The sequence below is a fragment of the Amblyomma maculatum genome, chromosome 11, assembly GCF_055883805.1.
Source record: "Amblyomma maculatum isolate TAMU_Amacu chromosome 11, ASM5588380v1, whole genome shotgun sequence".
Taxonomy (NCBI): Eukaryota; Metazoa; Arthropoda; class Arachnida; order Ixodida; family Ixodidae; genus Amblyomma; species Amblyomma maculatum.
Window position 1 is genome coordinate 90241569 of NC_139354.1, and position 21495 is coordinate 90263063.

Here is a 21495-nt window from a genome sequence, read left to right on the forward strand (position 1 = left end):
AAACCATCTGCCGCATATATAGATGCATTAGAGAAAACCCTCCGTCTTTAACTCGCCGAAAGAGATTATCTCTGCTAATTCGTTCGCAGTTGGACGACCAAATGAAAACCGCAAATACACGATGGAACCTTTGTATATTGCTTCGAGCACAATACAATACTTGAAGTAAATACATTATTCTTGCCACCAAAAAGGTATTGCATACAGTCGCACGGGCGAAAATAGAGATGTTACGTCCCATCCATCCTTTCGTCCTTTCCCGTATTTCTTCCGCTTTTTCATTCCAGTAATTCGTATTTTCCCCGTATTTGTCCAATGGGACTTCCAAATAAACTCCGGGCCTTGTAGCCCATCTTACTCCACAGAAAATTTCCGGTTCCTCTTCCCATTCCCCGTGCCAGACTCAGACTTTTCTTTAAATTAACAGCACTACCAGTCTGCCTGCAATACCTTTGTGTCACTTTCAAAGCTTCAGAAACGATTTCGCAATCTTCACAAAAAAGCGCCACATCATCAGCGTATGCCAATATTTTCACTTCACATACTCCCAGCTTAAAACCACGGATGTCTTCGTTAGCAATTACCATTCTACACAATGGTTCCAAATATATAGCAAAGAGGAGAGGAGACAGTGGATATCCCTGCCGCACAGATGCTCTTACATCAATTCTTTCAGATAACACTTGGTTAATCATAAGGCGTGTAGAGCATAAAATGGCTTATGCATACTGTACCACAGGAGTGGGACTGACCGAGAGGCAGAGCCTTGTCCCAGGTGCTGCACACTTGATAGCAGAGTACCACGTGTTACAGCCGAGATATTCAAGCAACGTACTTCGCGCTTGTTTAAATCGGTCTTTTACATCGGAGGCCGGAGATCTCAAACATAATGATTGGTTTCGTTTGGAGGCAGAAACCTCTAGGCAAATGAGCATGTGTTATAGTAAAGAGGAAGACAATATCATCATTATAATCAGGTAGGGTAGGAAAGAAGAGCAGCAGATACAAGCCATACTGCAGCTGGCGTTATGACCTCAAATGTGGACAAATAGGTGCGCTTAAATACACAAACGGAGAGAGCCACTTTCCATGTTTATTTTCACCCAACTGCACAATGTTATCCCCACTATCATCATCAATAATGTCGCTACTATCATCATTATCGAATTAATGGGCCGGCACTCTCATCTCGACTGTCATCACGGACTTTATCATTGTTTCTATCGCTACTATTATCCTCGCGCTAGAGCAGAATTACGATTGGTTTCTCAGGAGACGGGCGTGGAGTTTTTTGCTGACGGGTCTCGGCTAGGGATTGGAGGCATAGTACGACTTCCGGTGGATTTATTTGTAGGAAGGGAAAGGCGCGGTAACTGTTACTTCTCTGTGGACACCTCAACCGCGCCGTAAGGGAAGGAAGGTGAAAGTGAAAGGGGAAAGAGAGAAAGAGGAGACAGTGGAGGGCTTCGGAGTAATTTCGACCACCTAGCGATCTTTAATGTGCGCTGACATCGCACAGCACACGGACGCCTCTTCGTTTCGCCTCCATCGAAACGCAGCCGCCGAGGTCGGGTTCCAACCCGGGCACTCCGGCACAGTAGTCGGGCGTCTTACCACTGCACCACCCCGGCGGAGCCGAATCCCGGTGGAGGCAGCTTACTTTGAAAAGAAAGCTTCATTGGCTGCTGCGCAGCGATTTTGACCTGGAACCAATTACCACCGTGGTTGCACCGCTCTTTCCACTTTCGCTCACACCTTCCTATATTCTCCTACGGCGCAGGTCAGGTGTCCACAGACCAAATTTGACATATACTGTGCATTTACTTTGCTATGAACCAAATAAAAAACGGAGAGGCAGCCCTGGTTTGTGCGAGGTCACCTGGAACTTACCTTGAAGGTCGAAGACATATACTGCACTTTTCTTTCTGACAAAGTAATGTAAAATACTAAAAAAATGATGAAAATATTAGGTGTAAACAAATGGTGCGCTTTTCCTTTCTTATAAAGCAATGTGCAATATAAAATAAAAATACGAATCTTGACCTGGGTAGATGTAGGTGTCCACGATTCCAAGGAGTCCACTCAAAAGTATAAGGCTCTTCCCTTTTCCTTTCCCAAACCACTTCACTGTGAAAAAAATGTTTTCTTTCCCCCTAAGACCTAAATTAAAAACAAATAATAAAAACCGCAGATTGAAAAGCGAGTGTTAAATAGGCTATCAGGCAACACACGGCATTCACTTTTTAAGGTTTAAGGCATGCTTAAACCTCTAATTTTGTTTAAAGTCAATTCATGCGAACATTTCCTGTGGACATTTCCGCAGACCATGACCAAAGAAGGCCTTAAACCATATTACCCGCATTTTAAAAGCTGACCCGCTGGTTAGGTGGGTATAAGGTCCGACATATCAGCCCAGAAATAAAGATCGAATCAACGCATATGTTTGTGCTTTAGGGGGGAGCGAAATACAAAAGCGCCGTGTGCACTTTATTGTAAGTCGCGCAAAGAAGGCAAAGAAGAAAATGTGGAACATTTATTCCAGACGCCTCCACTATGCGTTCGGTCGTTATCTCTGACGCCTTCGTCAGTACTTTTAGAAATAAACCACATTGCGCGAAAAATACAAGTATTCCATATTGCGCCAAATATGCGGTCCAACGAGTCTGTTGTGGGAAACTACAAAAGCCCTCCGCAGATGACTGCTCGATATAGTATCGGCGCCAAATAATAATAATAACACTTATCACACTGCAAATCGAGCTCAAGAAATTAAAATATTTCATCTTTGTTTATTATGACTCTGGTTCCTGAAGAGCAGTTGCAGTTTCAGACAAAAAAAAACACCTGTTCTAACAACGAATCTCCTTTTATTCGCAGTGGTACAGCTCATGTGGCTTAAAAAAATATTGCATTATTATAAGTTAAAATGCAAACTATAGAACTACCATACACAAAACACTTGCGAGGGAAAGGCAAAGGGAAATTCCGGGTTACAAATACATGGCCCCGAACTCATCCATTTCCTCTTGGTCTCATTGCTCATCCACACAATGACGTATTTTCTTTATTGGCGTTGTGATCACAAAAGTAGCTCATATACTACACGAAGCTGGTCGTCTTCCACATAACCTTTGCCCTTCAGCTCTTGAAAGTCAAGCCCACTATTGACCAACGCGACACCGTCGTTGCTTGCTTCAACAGGTCTCTGATAATATTTCGAAGATCGAGAAGGTTTGGTCTCGCTCACAAGTATCGAGCCGTGTTTTGGATGGATGACAGTCAGCTTAACGGTGTGCTCGAAAGGCCACTGAACAGCGTCGTCCATGTCCCCCTTCTGCAAGCGCAGTGCCGCACATACTATCACAGAGTCATTCACTTTTTTAAAAACAACTCCAAGTACCATGCAGTACCCACGCAGATACACCTGCTGGTTTTCATACAAAGAAATGCCTTTTTTCGTCGCAGTTTCCTGAAGTGCTCGCACATTTTTCACAAATATCGTACAGTGGGAAACGTTGATTTTTACATGCAGCAGAATGGTTTTGATATCCTCAACTGCTTTATGACATTTTTCGTCTGCTTCATCTTTGAACCCATTGATTACGGTTGCTATCTCTGAAATGTTGTGGCGATTTTGGCTTGTCACATTATCCAGCCCATCTTTCAACGTTTTCTCAAATCCTGTTAAGGTTGCGAAAATTTTATTAAGCATTTGGATTTCAGTGGTCCGAAAGTCGTTAGTTCCCTCATCATGCTCAGTGATTTCTTGTTCATTCGGCATAGAGCTTTCATTGATCGTTCCTTCCGCTCGTTCTTGCTTCAAGGATTCGTTTAAGCTGTTCAGTCTATGGGAGACTTCGTTTAGCCTATCCCCGTGCGTCCTTGCATCACTAGCAATTCGGATTAGAAATTCCTTTACCTCATCCACTTGTTGTCGAAATGCTGAACCGAAAGAAGTAAATATGTCTGCCTCCGCATTCTGCCCCGGTGTCCCATAAGCGTTAGATGCAAACGGCGTCATTTGTTTGCAAATAGACGATTTTATATGGGCTACCATTCTGGAAAACAGCACTGCGCCAGAGCACTTTTGGCAGCAAACATAATGATGTTCACATTCCGAGCGGAAATGCACCGAGACTCCGGCAGCAGCCGTTGCATATCGGCAGCCAGCCCCTTCGTTCCAGCAGAGCACCTGCAAAAATGAAGTAGCTAAGGTTTACACAAACCTCGTAACACTGCCTTCAAACGCAGCTCTTGAATGAGCTGTTTTTCAAGTAGTACAATCTTATACAACGTTTCTTTGTACCTGTTACTCACGCACTGCTCATATGTTGCAGACTCTGCCACTGCGATGAGAACAGAATAGGCGTTTCTAAACGCAAAGAAAAATTGGGCACACACTTGGGAATGCTGATCTTTGAGCGAGAATGTAGGTTACTGAGTGCTAACACCCCGTCGCTTGAACACTGTTCCTGTTACAAAAGAAAAGAATCTTAGGCATTGGATAAAACCTTCATCCCGAAGGAAAGCATTTGAGGCGCTCTTGAGGAACAAAGCTCAGGAATTTGGCATTGTCTGCACTAACCGTCAGCAAAACAACGTACCACTTGAAAGAATAGATGTTTAAAGATTATTTATAGTTTTCAGCACATATACGAAAGTACTTTTATTGACAGCTCTCATGACATCATCGTGAATAATGAAGCACTTAACCCTTTCACCATTTCACGGCCGCTTTCACCTGAACGACGTATCTTGTTTCGCTCCAAAGCTGCCAAACTGTTAAGAAAATGCACAGGCCCCAATGGCTTAGGCACAACTGGCACTAGGGCTTCTCAAGCAGCGCTGTGATATAGCGACGGTGAGGGAAAATCGTCATACTTTGATTTACCTCTGAATGTAAAGAAGACTAGTAGTCGTTAGGGATCAAGGCGACTTCTCCATTTGCTTTAAATATGAAATCATTTTAAAGATGATACACCGTCGTTTATTCATTTATACTTGTAATACTAGTAGTCATCGAAGGATGTATATGACGCATGGCTGCGCAAACTGAAAGGCATTTTCTGGCCTCCCACTTTCTCACAAGGTGCGACCAACGTTTGCTGTCTTCCAAGAAGTAAGCAGTGACTCCACCGCTCAGTATCCAGAGGAGTGTGGCACCTATTTCATTGCTCATATAGTTGGAAATATTTACCCACAACGGAAGTATTCTTTTCATCGAGAGGCACATGAAAAGCCGTATGCACACTTTTGCATTAAAGAGCAACCATGAATGAGTGGCAGACACACAGTATTGAAGCCGTTGGGAATGGATCTTGTTCGCCAATATTACCTGGGCTAACATAATTGAAACACCATTTTAAGTCTCGGCGCCTTTGTTTCGGTGAGATTACCTCTCAGTAGGAACATTTATACTTACTGCAAAAGAAATAATGACTGTATTATAATAGACATACTGAGGATTAGCGTGGTTAACTAAATATACTTGCGATACTTTTGCAGGCATGAGTAAACATAGGTTGGCTCTCTATCAGAACTTCTGGCTCTTCGTCAGCTTCGGGTGCCAATTTACAACGATTTTTCACTAACTTCTACACGGCAACCTGGAACGTGAAAATCGTGAGGCGCCGCGTAACGCGTATCGACCTCTTCCTAGCAGCGTGATAAAACAGCGACAAGACATAGGGCGCGCCGCAGGGGCGCCCGAGCTAACCGATTGAGCTAACACAATCATATATAGCTATGCGTTACCATCTCTTTTTATCTATCATGGCGCGATCATATTAGTAACATAATTTCACCATAGAACAAAACTCTAGGCTTTCTTAAGCGCCACCTCAGCCTTTCTTTACCCGATGTAAAATTGGTCGCATAGAAATCACCTGTAACATCCAAATTAAAATACGCCTCAGCCATCTGACAGCACATCATGCATATTGTGAAAGGAGACTAGGTCGACACGGCGAGGTCGTGATGGCAAGGCCAGCGATGCCTTGGCTAGCGTTTTAATCCGAAGACGAACCCAGGCGCGTGCCGGAGCCGGCACCTCGGGACGATGACGATGGTATGTACGAATGAAAGAACATTATGGCATGTAGAAATGAAAGAAGATCTACGGAAGGCTCACACAATCTCCCGGGGGATCGGAAGCGGCTAGCCTGGCCGCTCCTAACTAACCGATGCACCGCGGCGCACAAACGGTTTCAAGCGAGAAACATGAACAATTCCAGTCCCACGTTGCCGTCGATCGGCTGGGGGATCAACAGGCGTGACTTTGTAGTTCACTGGGGAAGTTTGGCTGATGACCTCGTAGAGACAAACGTAGCGGTGGTGGAATTTGTCACTAAAGCCAGGGGTGCGCAATGGTGTATAAAGCAGTACTTCATCACGGGACGATAAGAGACCACTCGATGTCTAGAATCATAGCGACTCTAGCGGTCTTCCTGGCACGCTGCTGTGCTGAGGCGGGAAGGATGGCGGCATTTGGCCACACGAGATAAGAACTGGGTAGGTGCGGATATGGAGTAGTCGGACATAGGAAAGTAGGAAGTATCAATAATTGTAGTGTGAGGGCAGCCATAAACAAGAAAAAATGGAGAGTAACCAGTAGTTCGCTGTATTGCTGAATTTAGCCGAATGTGACGAATGGTAGAATAGTGTCCCAATTTCGATGATCCGATGTGATGTGCATGGATATCATATCCGACAAGGTGCGATGAAATCGCTCAGTGAGACAGTCTGGGAATGGTAGCTTGAGGTTGTCTTGTGAAGGGTGGAGACGCGTGAAGAACTTCGGCAACCACTATCAATAAGAAGGCCGTCTCGCTGTCGCTTAGGAGCACCAGAGGAGCGTCATGACGCAATGCAATTGATCGCAAAACGAAATTTGCTACTTCTTGAGCGGAACCAGTCGGTGCAGGCGCTGTCTCAGCGTAGCGTGTGCGGTGGTCGACAGCTGTTATAATCCAATGGTTACCCCCATCGGAGAGAGGCAGGGGACCATATCAGTCGATGCCGACTACGTCAAATGGCATGGCGGGACAGGGAAGAGGTTGTAGAAGGCCAACGCGCCAAGAAGTCAGTCATTTGCGATGTTGGCACAGAGGGCAGGATGCGACGTATTTGGCAACGCTGGAAAATAAGCCAGAACAAAAGAAACGCTTTTCCAGGCGTTCGTAGGTTTTGTCAAAACCATGGTAACCTGCAGTAGCGTAATCCTGGAGAGCAGCCAGTATACGTGGGCGAAGCACACGCAGCACGACTGGGATCCAGCGAGTTCCTTCAGGGCAATAAATGTAGCGGCGTAGGATGCCATCTTCGAGCTTGAAATTGCGAAGCTAGCAGAGAAGCCTAGCATTGGGCGGATCCGTAGCACCGATAAGGCGGTCAATGATGGGACGGGGCTAATTGCTATGAAAGGAGAGCGTGTTTCTTCTCAGAGTCGTCAAAAGAAACTGCTGTGATATAGGTTTGGGAAAGAGATGGTCGGCTCTGGTCAGAGGTGGAAATGCATTGGGAAGAAAAAAAGCAAGTTGCTTCCGAAAGTGGACAGCGATAAAGAGCTTCGGTGTCTTGGTGTTGGCGACCAGATTTATAAGTAACGTCGAAGTGGTATTCTTATAGGCGTAGAATTCAACGGCCAAGACGGCCTGTCAAATGTTTGAGTGAAGACAACCAGCAATATCGGTCACCATTGTGATGTGCCGACCGTACAGATAAGGGCGAAATTTTTGAAGAGCCCAGACGACGGCAAAACACTCCTGCTCGGTAATGTTGTAGCTTTACTCAGCTGGAGTCATTAACTAGAGAAGACAATCACTTTCTCACGCGAAGTTGCATCACGCTGCAGAAGTAAAGCGCCAAGACCGAGACCACTGGCATCAGTGTGCAGAATGGTTGGAGCTCTGTCAGTGAAGTGGCCAAGAACAGGATCTGATGTGGGGGTGTGCTTTAGGTCATTAAAAGCAGTTAAGCACTGTTCAGTCCACATGAAAGGGCTGCGTGTTTTAAGTAACTCATGAATGAAAGCAGCAACAGGTGCAAAATGCCTTATAAAACGCCGAAAATAGCACGCTGGGCCGAGGAAACTGCCACAAACCTGTAGTCCGTTGTGGACGAGCAAAGTTCAAGACCGGGATGATTTTTTTCAGGGTCTGGACAAATGCCGTCATGGCTACCCAGATGTCCCAATAATTTAATTTCCTTCTGTGCAATATGGCAGTTAGTGTTGAGCTGAAGGCCCGCTGAAGCGAGACAAGTGAGGACTTCATTCAGGCGGCTGAGATGGTCGTTAAAAGTTGCCGAAAAGATAATGTCATCCAAGTAACATAAACTGGTTCTCTAGTTTAGGCCACAAAGTACAGTATCGATCATTCTTTCAAATGTCGCTAGTGCGTTGCAAAGTCCGAAAGGCATAACATTAAATTCGTAAAGGCCATAGGGATTTGCAACAGCGGTTTTTTCTTTATCGTCCTCGTGTATAGGTATTTGCAAATAACCTCAGCGGAGGTCCAAGGTCGAGAAATATTCGGCATCCTTGGAGATAGTCAAGGGCGTCATCAATTCGTGGCATCGGATATACATCTTTGAGGAGAATTTTGTTGAGTGCGCAGTATCAACACAAAAGCGTATCAAGCCGTCGTTTTTTAACTAGCAATACTGGGGAGTACCATGGGCTAGTTGAGGGACGAATAATACTGCTACGGACATGTCATTTAAATTTGCTTCAATTATATTTGTTCAGAAAGGGAAACCCGATAAGACCGTCAGCGAACGACAGATTTACCTGCAGTGATGATGCGATGGTGCGCAACACTAGTCCGTCCCAGTGGTGGGGAAGTGGCATCAAAAATGGCTTCGTGGTGATGAAGCAATGCCAGCAGTTCTTGGCGTTAGTGCGGAGTCAGGTTAGGAATAATAGTTATTGTGAGAATAGAAAGAGAGACGTCTGACGAAACACGATGCTGAGGAAGAGGGGCGATGAGCGCCATCAGGGGAAAAGGTTGAACATCCACCATGCAAGAGAGACGTTCGTTGTGGGAGCACGAGGGATTCACGTGAAGTGTTAGTGGCTGATACTGTCGCTAAGCCGTTGCGGAACCACACAAGGCTAGACGAGAAGGCGATGCAGTGTACAAGATGACTATAAGATGGTGCTATGAGTAGGTCTCCATCAATGATGTGGTCAGAAAACATGAGGCAAACCAGGCTCAGCGGCAGCAACGAGGGGATGATGTTCAGAAAATTCAGGTGAAAAATCGCTGTATGTCATATGTATAACACAAAAAATTAACGTTGAACTGCTTGACAAAACATCCCATCCAAAAATCATCAGATGCGCACAAGGTGAGAACACAGCAAATTGCCCATGATGGCAGATGCCGTCGATAACTCGTACGGTGCACTTCACTGAAGGGCGCAAAGGGAAGTCATTAGCTCCAAGGAGTTCAGGCCTATCATATGATGTTCTCACTTTTCGCAAATGGTAGCACAAAGTCTGAATGACAAATCTCAGCCCCTGTATCAATCAAAGCTTCGACCGGTAAACCTTCAGTGAAAACAGAAATCACATTATGCGAGTGATCTGGAGGACTTTTAGTAAGTTTGCACAGTGCAGTTTGCACAGTGCAGTTTGACCTCCGGAAACTGCAATACTTCGTTTTCCGGGTGGCGGACAGGGAGAGTTGTTGCGGGTCGGAGAGGGGAAACTGAGCGGTGGTATGAGGATTGGGACCGGCGTTGGGATACATGGCTCCCACGAGGCTCACATACGGATACTAGAGGTGGGGAGGATCGTCGAGGTGGGCATGGAATAGACCGGCGTTGATAATATGAAGTTGAAGGCATGTCACTTTCGAAGGTATCGTAAGCACGGCGCTCGTTCTGAAGGCGGTGATGACAGAAGCGGGATATACATCCTCTGATTCCACAGTAATAGCAGACTTTTCGGGAGAGGCGCCAAGGTGCGTAATAGGGTGGTGCAGGTTGTGCCGTCGCCATTGCATTGACGTGATTGTAGGTTGGTGCCGGACGGTCTGGGGGAACCAAAGGAAGTTAGGGGGTGCAGCGACATGCGCGTAGGTCGGCGCTGGGCGGGATGCCATAGGGTGGGTGATTGTTGCTAACTCTTCTTTAATCGTGTTGCGGAAGACGGCGTCATTAGAAGGTGCGGAAGAATGATCGCATCCATGTCGAGAGAAAGGATTGAGTGCTTGGAGCTCCTTGCGAAATATTGCACAAATCATTGCCCGCAGATCAAGGTCAGCAGATGTCGGGCAAGTTGCGAAGCCGCGGAGCCGGGCTGTAATCGAGAGGACTGCAGCTGGTCGAAACGTTGGTAGGCCGTAATAATTGAATCAACACATGAAGGATTCTGAGCAACTAGGGTGTGATAAGCCACAGAATTTATCCCTTTAAAGACGCGGTGTAAGCATTCAGGTTCCGTCATGGCGGGACTGATACACCGGCAAAGTGCAAGTACGGCTTCATATGATTTATCGAGACCTTGAAGGCAAGTAGCGAGCTTGTATTTCGCGACCTCAGTACGAACTGCTAGATCGGTGAAGTATTTTCGGAACTGCTGTTTGAAAGTGGTCCAGTTAGTAGTGTGGGGTTCGCTAATAATCAACCAGTTTCTGGCAACCTCAGTGAGGTAGAAAGAAACGTTGAGTAATTTTAAAGCATCGTCCCGCCGGTTGTAGGCACTATGGCGTTCATATGTGTCAAGCCAGTCATCCACGTCTTCGTCAAGATGACCACCGAAAAGCGGCGTGTCGCGTTGTCGTTTGGGCACAGTCGGAGGCGTCGGTGCAGCCGAGGTAGATGGTCCGGCCGGGTCGGGGCTGCTCTCGGTTGACATGACAATGGAGGTAGTTGCCAAACGGCGACCGAAACGTAGCTCCAGCGAGAGGTAGGGCCCAAGGCAGCAAGGGGATCGAATTTCACCTCCACCAATAGTGAAAGGAAGCTAAGTCGAGATGGCAAGGTCGTGACGGCAAGGCAAGCGATGCCTTGTCTAGCGTTTTATTCCGATGACGAACCCAGGCGCGCGCCGGAGCCGTCTCCGCGGGACGATGACGTTGGTATGTACAAATGAAAGAAGAAGCTCGTGGCATGTATAAATTAAACAACATCCACAGAAGGTTCACAATATATAATCACTCCAGCGGAATCCGTTCAAATCATGGCGCCCAGCTTATTCATCCCTTATAGTCACATGACACCGTGTTTCAGCACATAAATGAAAACATTGATTTCGACTCCTCTAATTTTGTCGTCGCAATACAAGCCTTTCTTTTTCTCAAAAGTATTGTTTATTTTTTGAATCAAGATTAGTATACCAATGCCGCAACGTGCATATCTCACCACATTATTCACTCGTTTTAATTTTTCGCCAACAATCACACACTACTATCTGTTCTTCGTTCTTTTCTCAACATGCTGAATACAACAATGGTTTACATTATAACATCGTAGCCATCGTATAGCCCTCTGCTTTTCAAGGACCCGTAAACGATCATTTTAAATTTAAGTGTTTGTTGGAATTTCAAGTGTGTTCTCACCCCTTATGTAACACCCACCGGAATGGCAGCCTGTAAGGTATGAACTGGACTCAACTGAGCAGAGCTGCGCTTATCGTACCGCGTCACTCTATATGACGTCATTCACAGGCCGAAGACCGCTAAACAAAACTTCAATCGCATTTTGCCTTGGGAACTGTACCTCTAAGAGTCGATGGAAGAAAGCGGGTCATTGGCAGCTCATCTGTGGTATTGAAGCGCGTGGCATTCGAACCAGCCCGCTGGTCTAAATGTAGGAGACATGAGGAATGGGTTAAATTGCCTGAAGTATTTAAGATGCGTCCTATAGACATATGACCACTTGCTACAGAAACACATTCACGTATGGCTGTGAGACCTAATGGTTAGCTAATGACACTTCTTGAGAACGCGATGAAAAAGAGGTCGGGCTTCCTTTGGCTCCCTAATAGGGATGATGCATGTGCCTAAATCGAATAGTTTTGCAACTGAAAATAATATTCGAACTTTTTCTGTTGGAATTAACGGAAACTGTCCTCTCAAAAGCGGCATTTTTGGTTGTTCTAACAATTGGCAGAGGGGTTCATCTGCCTGTGCAGTATAGAAACACTCCCCTGTATTCCTAGCAAACTACAGCCGCTACATGTGATTCTAGCCGTGTTAGACTTGGGAGCTTCCTTTAAGAAAATATCAAGTAATGGCTTGCCTCGGGCTCTTTGTGAAGCACGCAGGAGAGTTTGTCCCGCATTTTACTTAATGGAAAGTTCATCGGATAACTTGAAAAAAATACGTTGGAGGCACTTAAAACTCGGTACTGTAAGCAGAAACACTTTCCTCACTCATTTTGCGCTTTTTGATTCATTCGATTATTTTTGCTCTTATTTTTTTATTTTGAAACATTGTTGCTTTGGCTGCCTTTTCTCTTTCTTGCTCCGCTTTTAACATTACTTTTCTCCTTTTACTCTTGAATGAATGTTTTCGATATGCTAACAGAATTGTGATGTCGGTCCTCAAAGCTTTGCAACGTACTTGCATGTTCCTGTACAATATTTGATTTATTTGCACAATTTTGGCTTTTTCATCTACTGTGACCAAAAACAAACTAATCAAGCGAAAGCTTCACTGGGCTAGCTGGGGCGCATTTCGACCTTTCAGCCGATCTTCAGTCACGTGCCTCGCTGCCCCCCCCCCCCTCCTCAAGCTATTCGCCGCCCGCTTTTCTTCACACCTGTGGAGCGGGCGCCGCTCCATTATCTACTGTTTCTAGATCGCACAACTGCTTCTACCCACAATTTGCAACCTTTTTCGTACAGGCAGCAGCAGTAACGGAAGATGATTAGCACAAGTGGCTTGTGATCAAAGCAGAAAAATTGCGATACGTGGCGCTATGGATGCCGTACGTGCCGATAGCGAGTGTGCCAAGCACGTTCCATTTTCTAATGAATCGGCGGCCGGCCGAAAGACTGCATCCTAAATTAAAGGTCGTGCATTGCGTATAGGCAGAATCATACGCTGACGTGGCCAACGTTGCCATGCACATGGTCGAGTCTGCTTTTTATTTTGTTTTCTGCTGGCGCTGACCGCAACGGTACTTTGTTGTCCGTTATCCGGACGGAGGGAACGAACAGGCGCATACCGTAGACGACAGAGCGTGTGAGCTCGATCGAAAAGTGCTGATGATGATAGCACTGGCGTATGAAAGCAAAACCGAAACTTGTGCGGGATACAGCATCACCTCCCGCTTATGAAAATAAAACACGAAACACACGTAAAAGCACAGTTCAAGGGCAGAAACAGCCAAGTCAGTATTGAAGTCTGTCAGGTGGGCGACGGTTTCTTGCACTTGGACGCAGCGTTTGTCCCTATGTCGTTGCTTTGCGGAGGAGTTGAACTTGCTTCAACCACTGGAGAAGCAGACTGCGGCTTAGATGTCATTTCAGCTGTTGCTGGTTCCGCGCGATCTCCACAAGTAGTTGGCTTGTCTGGAAGCAGTGCTCAGGACGGTGTATATTCAGAGCTGTTTTCTGGTACGCGCGCTAACTTGGGTGCATTCCCAATGCGACCTTCACTTAGGAGAAATGAATTCTGGCCTCTCTTTCTGACTGCTTCAAATGGATTCATGTATGGAAGCGATGCCTTGCCTCCAGCTGTTTGAACCTTTACTCGAACGAGGTCAGCGTTTCGAAATGTTGGGGCCCTAGCTCCGCGTTTCTTTTCCGTATACTGTTAGGTGTAAGACTGCTTAGCTTGCACCCTCTCGCGAACTGGCTTCAGTACAGGCGTAGAGTGTACGTCGCCCTCTGAGCCGTGTTCTGGGTTGACGACCATGAAGTAGCGACAAGCCAGTCGTCGTGTGCGGCGTCGATCTATATGTACCGAGGTTGTGAACCAAGGAAGTTTCCAACAGGCGTTTCTCCAACCTCGCCATTTGTATGCAATCTTTAAGCACCCTGTTGAATCTTTCTATTGCACAGCTTCCCTGGGGGTAGTACAATGCAGAGCAACGATGTATAATGCTCCTCTCGTGCATGAATTCCTGGAACATTTGAGAGTTAAACTGCAGTCCGTTATCAGTTACAATTTCGTCCGGGAAACAATCGCGGCTGAACACTTCTTCGAACAACTCTACAACAGTATGCGACGTTCCTGTCAGTGCAAATGCAACTTCAGGGCAATACGAGTGGAAATAAATCAGGGTTATTATAGACAGTTGGAAGGTGCCCATTCTAGAGGACCTTAATGTCCATCGCGAGCTTTTTCCATGGTTTGTCTGGGAATTGTCACCGTTTGCAAAGGCGCGTAAGATGATGCTGTATCCCGCACAAATTTTGGTGGGAGATCTTCATCGTTGACGATTAGGATTATGATGGCGTTAGCTGTCTCTGCTTTCGGGCACGGCTCTCTTCTTTTAGCAGTTTTTCTTTTCTTTGATTTTCAGACGCTTGCAAAACGTGCAATCTTTCCATTGTTGCGGCAGTGCCTGGTATTTGCATGGCATGCAGAGAAGTTTGCGAGCTGGACAGTTAAACCACAACGGTAGCAGGTGCCATGGGAGGCGTCAAATGATTCCGTTTTTGCTTCTAGCACGCGGTTCACAGAAACGCTGTCGTTAAATTCTTGTAATTGCCCTTCTGCTTGTTCGATCTGGTTTCCATTCTCAACGGCGCGTTAAAGAGAGACGATCCTTCGTAGAGTAAGCGCTCTCGTATCTTTTCTGAAGTTCCCTCAAGTAATTGGTCACGGATCATGCTGTCAGTTGCAGTTCCGAAATTGCACGTAGGGGAAAGTTCTCGTAAGCCATTTACGTATGCTTGAAAATCCTCACCGCGTAGTTGCTTGCGCTGACGTAACTGGTGACGTTCCACCAGGTCGTTGGTTACTGTTGTGAAGTGAGAATGCAGCGTTGCGACAGCAGCATTGAAAGGGTCCTCGTTAGAACGTGACGTCATACTTTCCCAAGGATCAGCGATGCTCCTTATTTCTGCGAGGCTGTGGTACACACGTTAGCCGTCGATTCCGAGGGAGTTCAGAAGTATTGCCTTGCGACGTTTGGGCTGCAGCTCGTCACCTCCCACCGTTTCCAGGAAGACCAGCTTCCACTGTTGCCAAGGTACTGCATTTTTGCATGGCGTAGGTAGGAAAGGAGGGGGCGGCGGAAAAGATCCGTCCGACATGTTGGCTAAAGTACAGTTTTCGGAACGGAAAGCTATGCTTGAGTCCTCGTAGCCACTCTGGGGTGTCCGGTATCCAGATGGAGGGAACGAACAGGCGCAGACCGCAGCTCAGGGTGGACTGTTTATTTACGACAGGGAGTGTGAGCTCGAGACAAGAGAGAGAGAGAGAAAAGTGTTGATGATGACAGCACTGGTGTAAGGAAGCGAAACCGAAACTTGTACTGGATACAGCAGATACCTTTATCGCAGTTTCCCGTTGCAAAACATTGCTGGACGATGCCCGTTCAAAACAACGCTCGGCTGTGCCTACGCCACAGGACTGTAAAAGCTGAAATCCAGCAAGCTATGAGCTATGGGGGGAGGGAGGCTGCGGTAAAAGTACATTACTGTTCACAACACCAGCTACAGAATATAAAAACGACTCACGTATGCCTTAATGTTGGCGCACAATTCTGCCGATAAGCACCTCACAAACTTTCGTTCGTGCTTCTTTCTACCCGCCACCTCCACATTCAAAAATGGAATGTGCTTGGCACTCTCGTTATCGGCGAGCACGGCAACAATAGCGCCACGTATCGCAAATTTACTGCTCCGGTCACCAGTGACTTGTGCTAATCATTTTCCGTTGCAGCTGCACATATCGCCGGTCTCTGCAGAGTGCCGCGAATTGACGTCGCCACTTGGCTATGAGTCTCAACGCGCATGAGCGATGCTCTTCAGCTACTACAACGCAGCGGGGGATGTAGGCATTGGAGCAGCCGCTCGATTGCAAAGGCGTATATATACAAGCACCCTGTGAATAGCCTGCGTATATGAAAAATGAAATGAAGCATAAATATTTATTCGGTGTGACATTCGCAGCAGGCTGTTCATAGCATACGCGTGTTTACACCGTGGTTGTAAAGGCTGCCACGACGTTTAACTATATAAAGGGCAATGTGAGAATTGCACCGCCTTGTCTGAAATCAATTGAGCACTTAACATATGTTCGACCTCTGCTCTAACAAGTTTGTGCTGTGTGGGACCCCTTGAAACTAACACTAAGCCATGATACTAAAAAAAAATTCAAAACAAGACAGGAAGATTTGTTCTGTGCCGGTATCGATAAATTATATTTGCGCAGACATGAAAAATAGACTAGAATGGGAAACCCTTTATACTCGCCGGATGAAATTACGCCTTAAACTCTTGTAGCAAATATATCACGGAGAAACTAGTATTCGCAAGGAAATGTACTTACACAGGCCACATTATGTCACTCCTCGCAATGATATTGTGGTAAGGTTTTGGAATACCGTGCCGGTACCAATGTGCATGCTAGCTCATTTTTATTCGTTCCATCGGCGAATGGAATGGGCTTTCAGGTCAGCAAGTGTGCTGGGCAAATGTGTTTTGTTCCACTTTGTAACCCTCCTGCTGTAGCGTTGTCAGGCTAAGCTGCGTAATCATTAAATAAAGAATAAAGACAGAGAGAGATAAATGGATCGAAGAAAATTCCGAAGAACGGGAAGAGAGACTTGCAAACCGACAACGCAAGAATGTGTAGGAGAAAGTGCAACTAGAATAACATAGAAACAATTCGGTCTCATCCACGACTACAACTGTTTTCGCCGTGTATATCCTGACAGCCACTGCCGAAGCTTTACAGCGCAGCTCTCTGGAACCCGTTCATGCGTTCCGCGTCACTAGCGTCACTGCGGCAGCGCGCGCTCCTCCGTGACGGCAGCCGCGCGTGGTACGCGCTGCAACCACCGTTTTCGCCACTGCGTGTACCCCCTCCCCCCCTCTTCCTGCATGGCGGCGACAGTATTCTCCGAGTTATCCGGTGGCTGCGTGCATCCCAAGCGGAAACGCAGAGCCACGTTATCTTGACTCGCTAGCGGCGTCAGCGGCATCAGTCAGTCACTGCTATCTCTTCGCCATGCAACATTCCTATGGACCCACGCGCTGCCTCCCGCAACATCCAGATAAATATTTGCTCTTCATTTCTCCGCCCACAACGCTTCCGTCATGAAAGTCAAGAACTGTTGGTGGAGTGTTTCTTGTAGGAATATCCGTCAAAAATAACAAAAAGTTCTTTGTAACTTTTCTACATACATGCCTTGCTCAAACTCTTTGCCTCAATCGATCGAAAAGGCGAAACAGCTGATCAGCTGCGCTCAAAGTTCGCATTAGGAAGTAACGTAATCGCCAGCAAATGTTTTTGGCTGAAATTAGTCTACTAAGTGTCCACACCAACGTAATTTTGCGCACAGACACATTTTACACCGTCTACCTCACACAACTATTATTTTATTCATTATTCAATTTATTCCTCAGCAATGATGGTGCGCTGCCCTCTGGACGCAGAAATCGTGTCCACACTCATGAGCCTTAAAGGTTTTCTCCTTAATGCAAACCTGTTAGAAGATGCCCTGTGTGGTTGAATGACTACTGATCATCCGTCTTCCTGCTTGATTTGTATCGAGCCCTGTTTTATAGAAAAATGTTAAGCATGACTCGCTTTCTGCCTTTGCTGTGTAATGTAGAAATATTCATATTAATTTGCATTTCGCAGAAAAGAAAAGTGTAATTAGGTCCCAATTCCTAGAGCACGTGGAAGCTGGAACAAAAATATGATTGAAAAGCAGCGTGGCAGTATTCATATTTTTTTTCTAAAAATAACAAATCCTCCTCGGCAGAAACCAATCAAAATGCGCTGCTCCATTCATCGCAGCAGAATAGAATCTTTACACTGATTGTGTTCAAACTCTACCTATATGAACAACTTTTAAAATGATATTCCAATCAAACATCTCTGTAGTCACCTAAAATTAAATCTGGACTTCCCCGTTCTTTTCAAATCAAAACGCTTCTGGTATCTACAATAAATAGGCTAGCCTCACAATTTCGCATTGCAATGGGCGTGTAAGTGAGATGCACCGACACCACAAATCACCCAAAATACACAAGGCAACCTAATAAGAATATTCAATCTTAACTTCATAAATTAAGAAGCCGTTTGTAGCTTTGTGTCCATTTTACGTAATTCTTTTCAACAACATTTTTCAAGTCGACCTGCAGGCAACTAGACATCCCGATTTGTGTTCTGTCTGACGCGAAATGCTTTTCCTAGTGTGCCTAGAGTTCTGGCATGAAAACTGTACATATATGCTTAAGCATTATTTGTTATTACTAGAAAAGAGATATTTTTGGAGTGATATGTTTGAGTTAATCGCATCACAACACGACGCCGCTAGGACTTGTATACAGCATTTAGGACCGTATTTTAAATTATGCTGTTTTTCAAGCTAAGCAAATTTGATAGTAAGTTCTTCAATGTTAATGAAGGTGAACTTTTGTGATAGTTTTTTGTAGCTACTACATAGTTTTGAGACCATGACCTAACGAAGGCGCTTTCTTTCATGCATGCATTGGCATTTTGCTTTTCACTGAGAGCTTGTCAAGCCCGAAATGTTTTGTGGTTTAGCTAGGAATAACTGGTACTTTAAAAAATTGCACATAACTGCTTGTTGTAACCACTATTCTGGACAGAGGCACAACAAATGCACAAAAATGGGCCTTCCATTTTCCGAACAGACCATCTCGAACACCTGTGCGCACATTCGTCAGCCTTATAAAATGAACCTGTTTCGGACAAAGCACGAGGTGGAAATTGATAGAGTACAAACAGTGGACGTTCCCAAATGTCTGAACTGCAGAGTCATCATTATTTTCATGTGTTTTAAAAGCTACGAACAATATCACTCATTCAAATGGTGGTGGTTTTCCTATACTAACGTACAATAGATGATCTTATGTCCAATGCTGAGCAAAGACCATGTTTACTAACCTCATTGTAAGCTAGCCATCGGCCTGTTCCTGCCCGCTTTTCTCCTATTTTCCCAATCTCATTTCCCCTGCCCCAGCCGTGACGTACCGTCTTTGTCGAAAGTAACCGGGCTCCTCCGAAGGCTGCGGGAGCACGCGCGCGGCCGTATGGTGCCGTTGTCGGTGCTCGTCAGCCCCGACAACGCAGTTGACGTTGCTTCGCACCTTCCCTTTCGCTCTTGGGATGATAAAACTAGGCGGGTATGATATGCGGGCAGCGTTTTCACGTGTGCAAAGTCCGTAGTGCCCAGCGAGGGCACTCAGTATAGCCTCGAAGCTAAGTCGCATTTTTCGCTATATAAATGCTTGCGTTCTGTAATCCGCTGCAGAAACGCACCAGCACAATAGCGCTTTTCTGCTTGTTTGATGCGCCTGTAAACAATGATAATGCACCTCGAAATTTCAATATGCTTTCTTCGAGGTGCTTTGCGTACTGTCATTTTCCGCACTGTGGCCCTGGCACAGAGATGCGGAAAAGCTCGTGAACCGTTTCAAGGACACTTCTCTATTTAGGTTTGCAGAGCATCTGTTAGCGCCTTGGCAAGGTCTGTAAAATAAGTGCGGTGATTTATTCTAATATATTCGTGCATTACTTGCGGGTAAGGTTTGGTATAAGTAATCAACTACAATGAAACATTCCTAATGGTTAGCCAGTGGGCACACTTGACCATTTCGCAATCGCGGAACGCTTTATTTAGGGGAACACTGTCTCTTAAACCTAGCATATTCTTCCTAGTAACGAGCAATCAAAAAGCATTGTGCCTGCTATCACCTGATTTTATTTTTTCCGCATTTACCGATAAGAGCGAATAGCGCCATCACTCAGCACAACTGGGCTTCGCACGAGTCAAAACGCAGGCCGCATATCATACACGCCTAGTTTTAGCATCTACATAGCGAGAGTGAGAGTGCGAAGTTAAGTCAGCCGCTGCACCCTCGAAGCTGACGAGCACAGGCTGGCGCCAACGAACGCAACACCGCCTAACCGCCGCCCGTCTGCTCTGGCAGCCTTCGGAGCAGCCTGGTTACTCTTGGCAAAGACGCTTCGATCGAACCACGACCATTACGTCAGGGGGCGTATCAGCGAACGCTTCCCGCATTACGACCTCAAATCAATTAGTTCTATTCATTCCAGAAGTAATTCACTCCCTCCACTAAAAAAAAAGAAAAAACTTTCAGCTCATTTCTCAGTCTTGATTTCTTGCTTGTTTTTAAATTCTTGTCATATTTTTCGTTGGATTCCAGGATGCGATGCTTAGGTGAGGATAGCCAAGACAAAATGTTTTCCTTCGCTTTTAAATGCTATGGGGTAGCTGCGTTTAAAAATTTGGGAGTATCCATTGCACGTCGGCAGCTTTCATATTCTCATCAGCGTTGAACTGCCACTCTCCAAAACTGCAACTTTTACCGGCCTTTACTTAATGGTTGCATTTCTCGCCTGAACAACATAATCTGGCGGTAATGTTTGCCCACTCTTCGACCTGCAGATCATAGTTTGCTCTCCTTGATGTTAGCCTTTATACCTTCGCAGCATTGTTGTGTTCATGAGCTCAATCACGAAGCAAAAAACACGGCCTAAACGTCGTGCCTATAAAAAGTCAATAACCTGTGTGTTCTGCAGGCAGTATATATATTTTGACTTAAGCAGTCCATATTTAACTTCGTCAATACGAACAGTATAAAAAGAAAGTTCTCGCCCAGCTGCTTTCAAACCACTCGTAATAAGATGCATCTCTCCCGTTACTTCTAGCTTACCTCTCTTCTGAGCAGCTCCTCGACAAGAAAGGTTCTCCAGTCGACGTCTTCTTCCTGGAACTCACAGCCGTCGAGAGGGCAGATGTATATTTCTTCCTGAGCACACTGCCCGTAGCATAACCAGCACAGTGTATGGCCGCACGGAAGTAACACGGTCTTCGGCCGTACAATTCCACAGGCACCGCATACCCTGTTCTGGGGTAGAGGCTTGACGAACAGCAATGGTCTCCAGTCGAGCTCCGCGGAAAACCCAACTATAGTGTATCGGTGTCCTCGAGACATCATCGGTCGGGACGCCTGAGCACCCGCTTACAGTACACAGAAATGCGGGGATTCATATTACGGCCCTTGAAAATATGTTCCTTATCTGGCGCTTCCCAAGCGATTGCCAAGGCGATAATCAGGAACTCGCAGGCAGCCTCGCGGCTATCACTGAGAGACTTTGTATCCGCACCAAGCAAAAAAAAAATCATATCTGCTGCCTCTATAACAACGGTCTACTTGTTTCTATCACACCATGCGCTGCGCGGCCGTTCAAGCCTGTTATCAAAAGGAGCAGACTGCCGGTGCCGATTCGTTAATGCACCGAAAGTTGCTTGTCGTGATGATGCGCATTTCTGCAGTGCTATTCTCGTGCCACGAGGCTCCGTGGAAAC

The 21495-nt window shown here is 46.0% G+C and overlaps 1 protein-coding gene across 1 annotated transcript; it reads right to left on the minus strand.

Moving 5' to 3' along the window:
- Positions 1-1418: 1418 nt before the first annotated feature.
- On the minus strand, positions 1419-21270 carry LOC146174356 (uncharacterized). Its single transcript, XM_084583149.1, has 2 exons — positions 20840-21270; positions 1419-4192 (listed from the first exon to the last, which is right to left on the minus strand). The coding sequence occupies exons 1-2, from the start codon at positions 21122-21124 to the stop codon at positions 3080-3082; spliced, it is 1398 nt and encodes a 465-aa protein (XP_084439275.1). The 5' UTR covers positions 21125-21270; the 3' UTR covers positions 1419-3079.
- Positions 21271-21495: the final 225 nt, after the last annotated feature.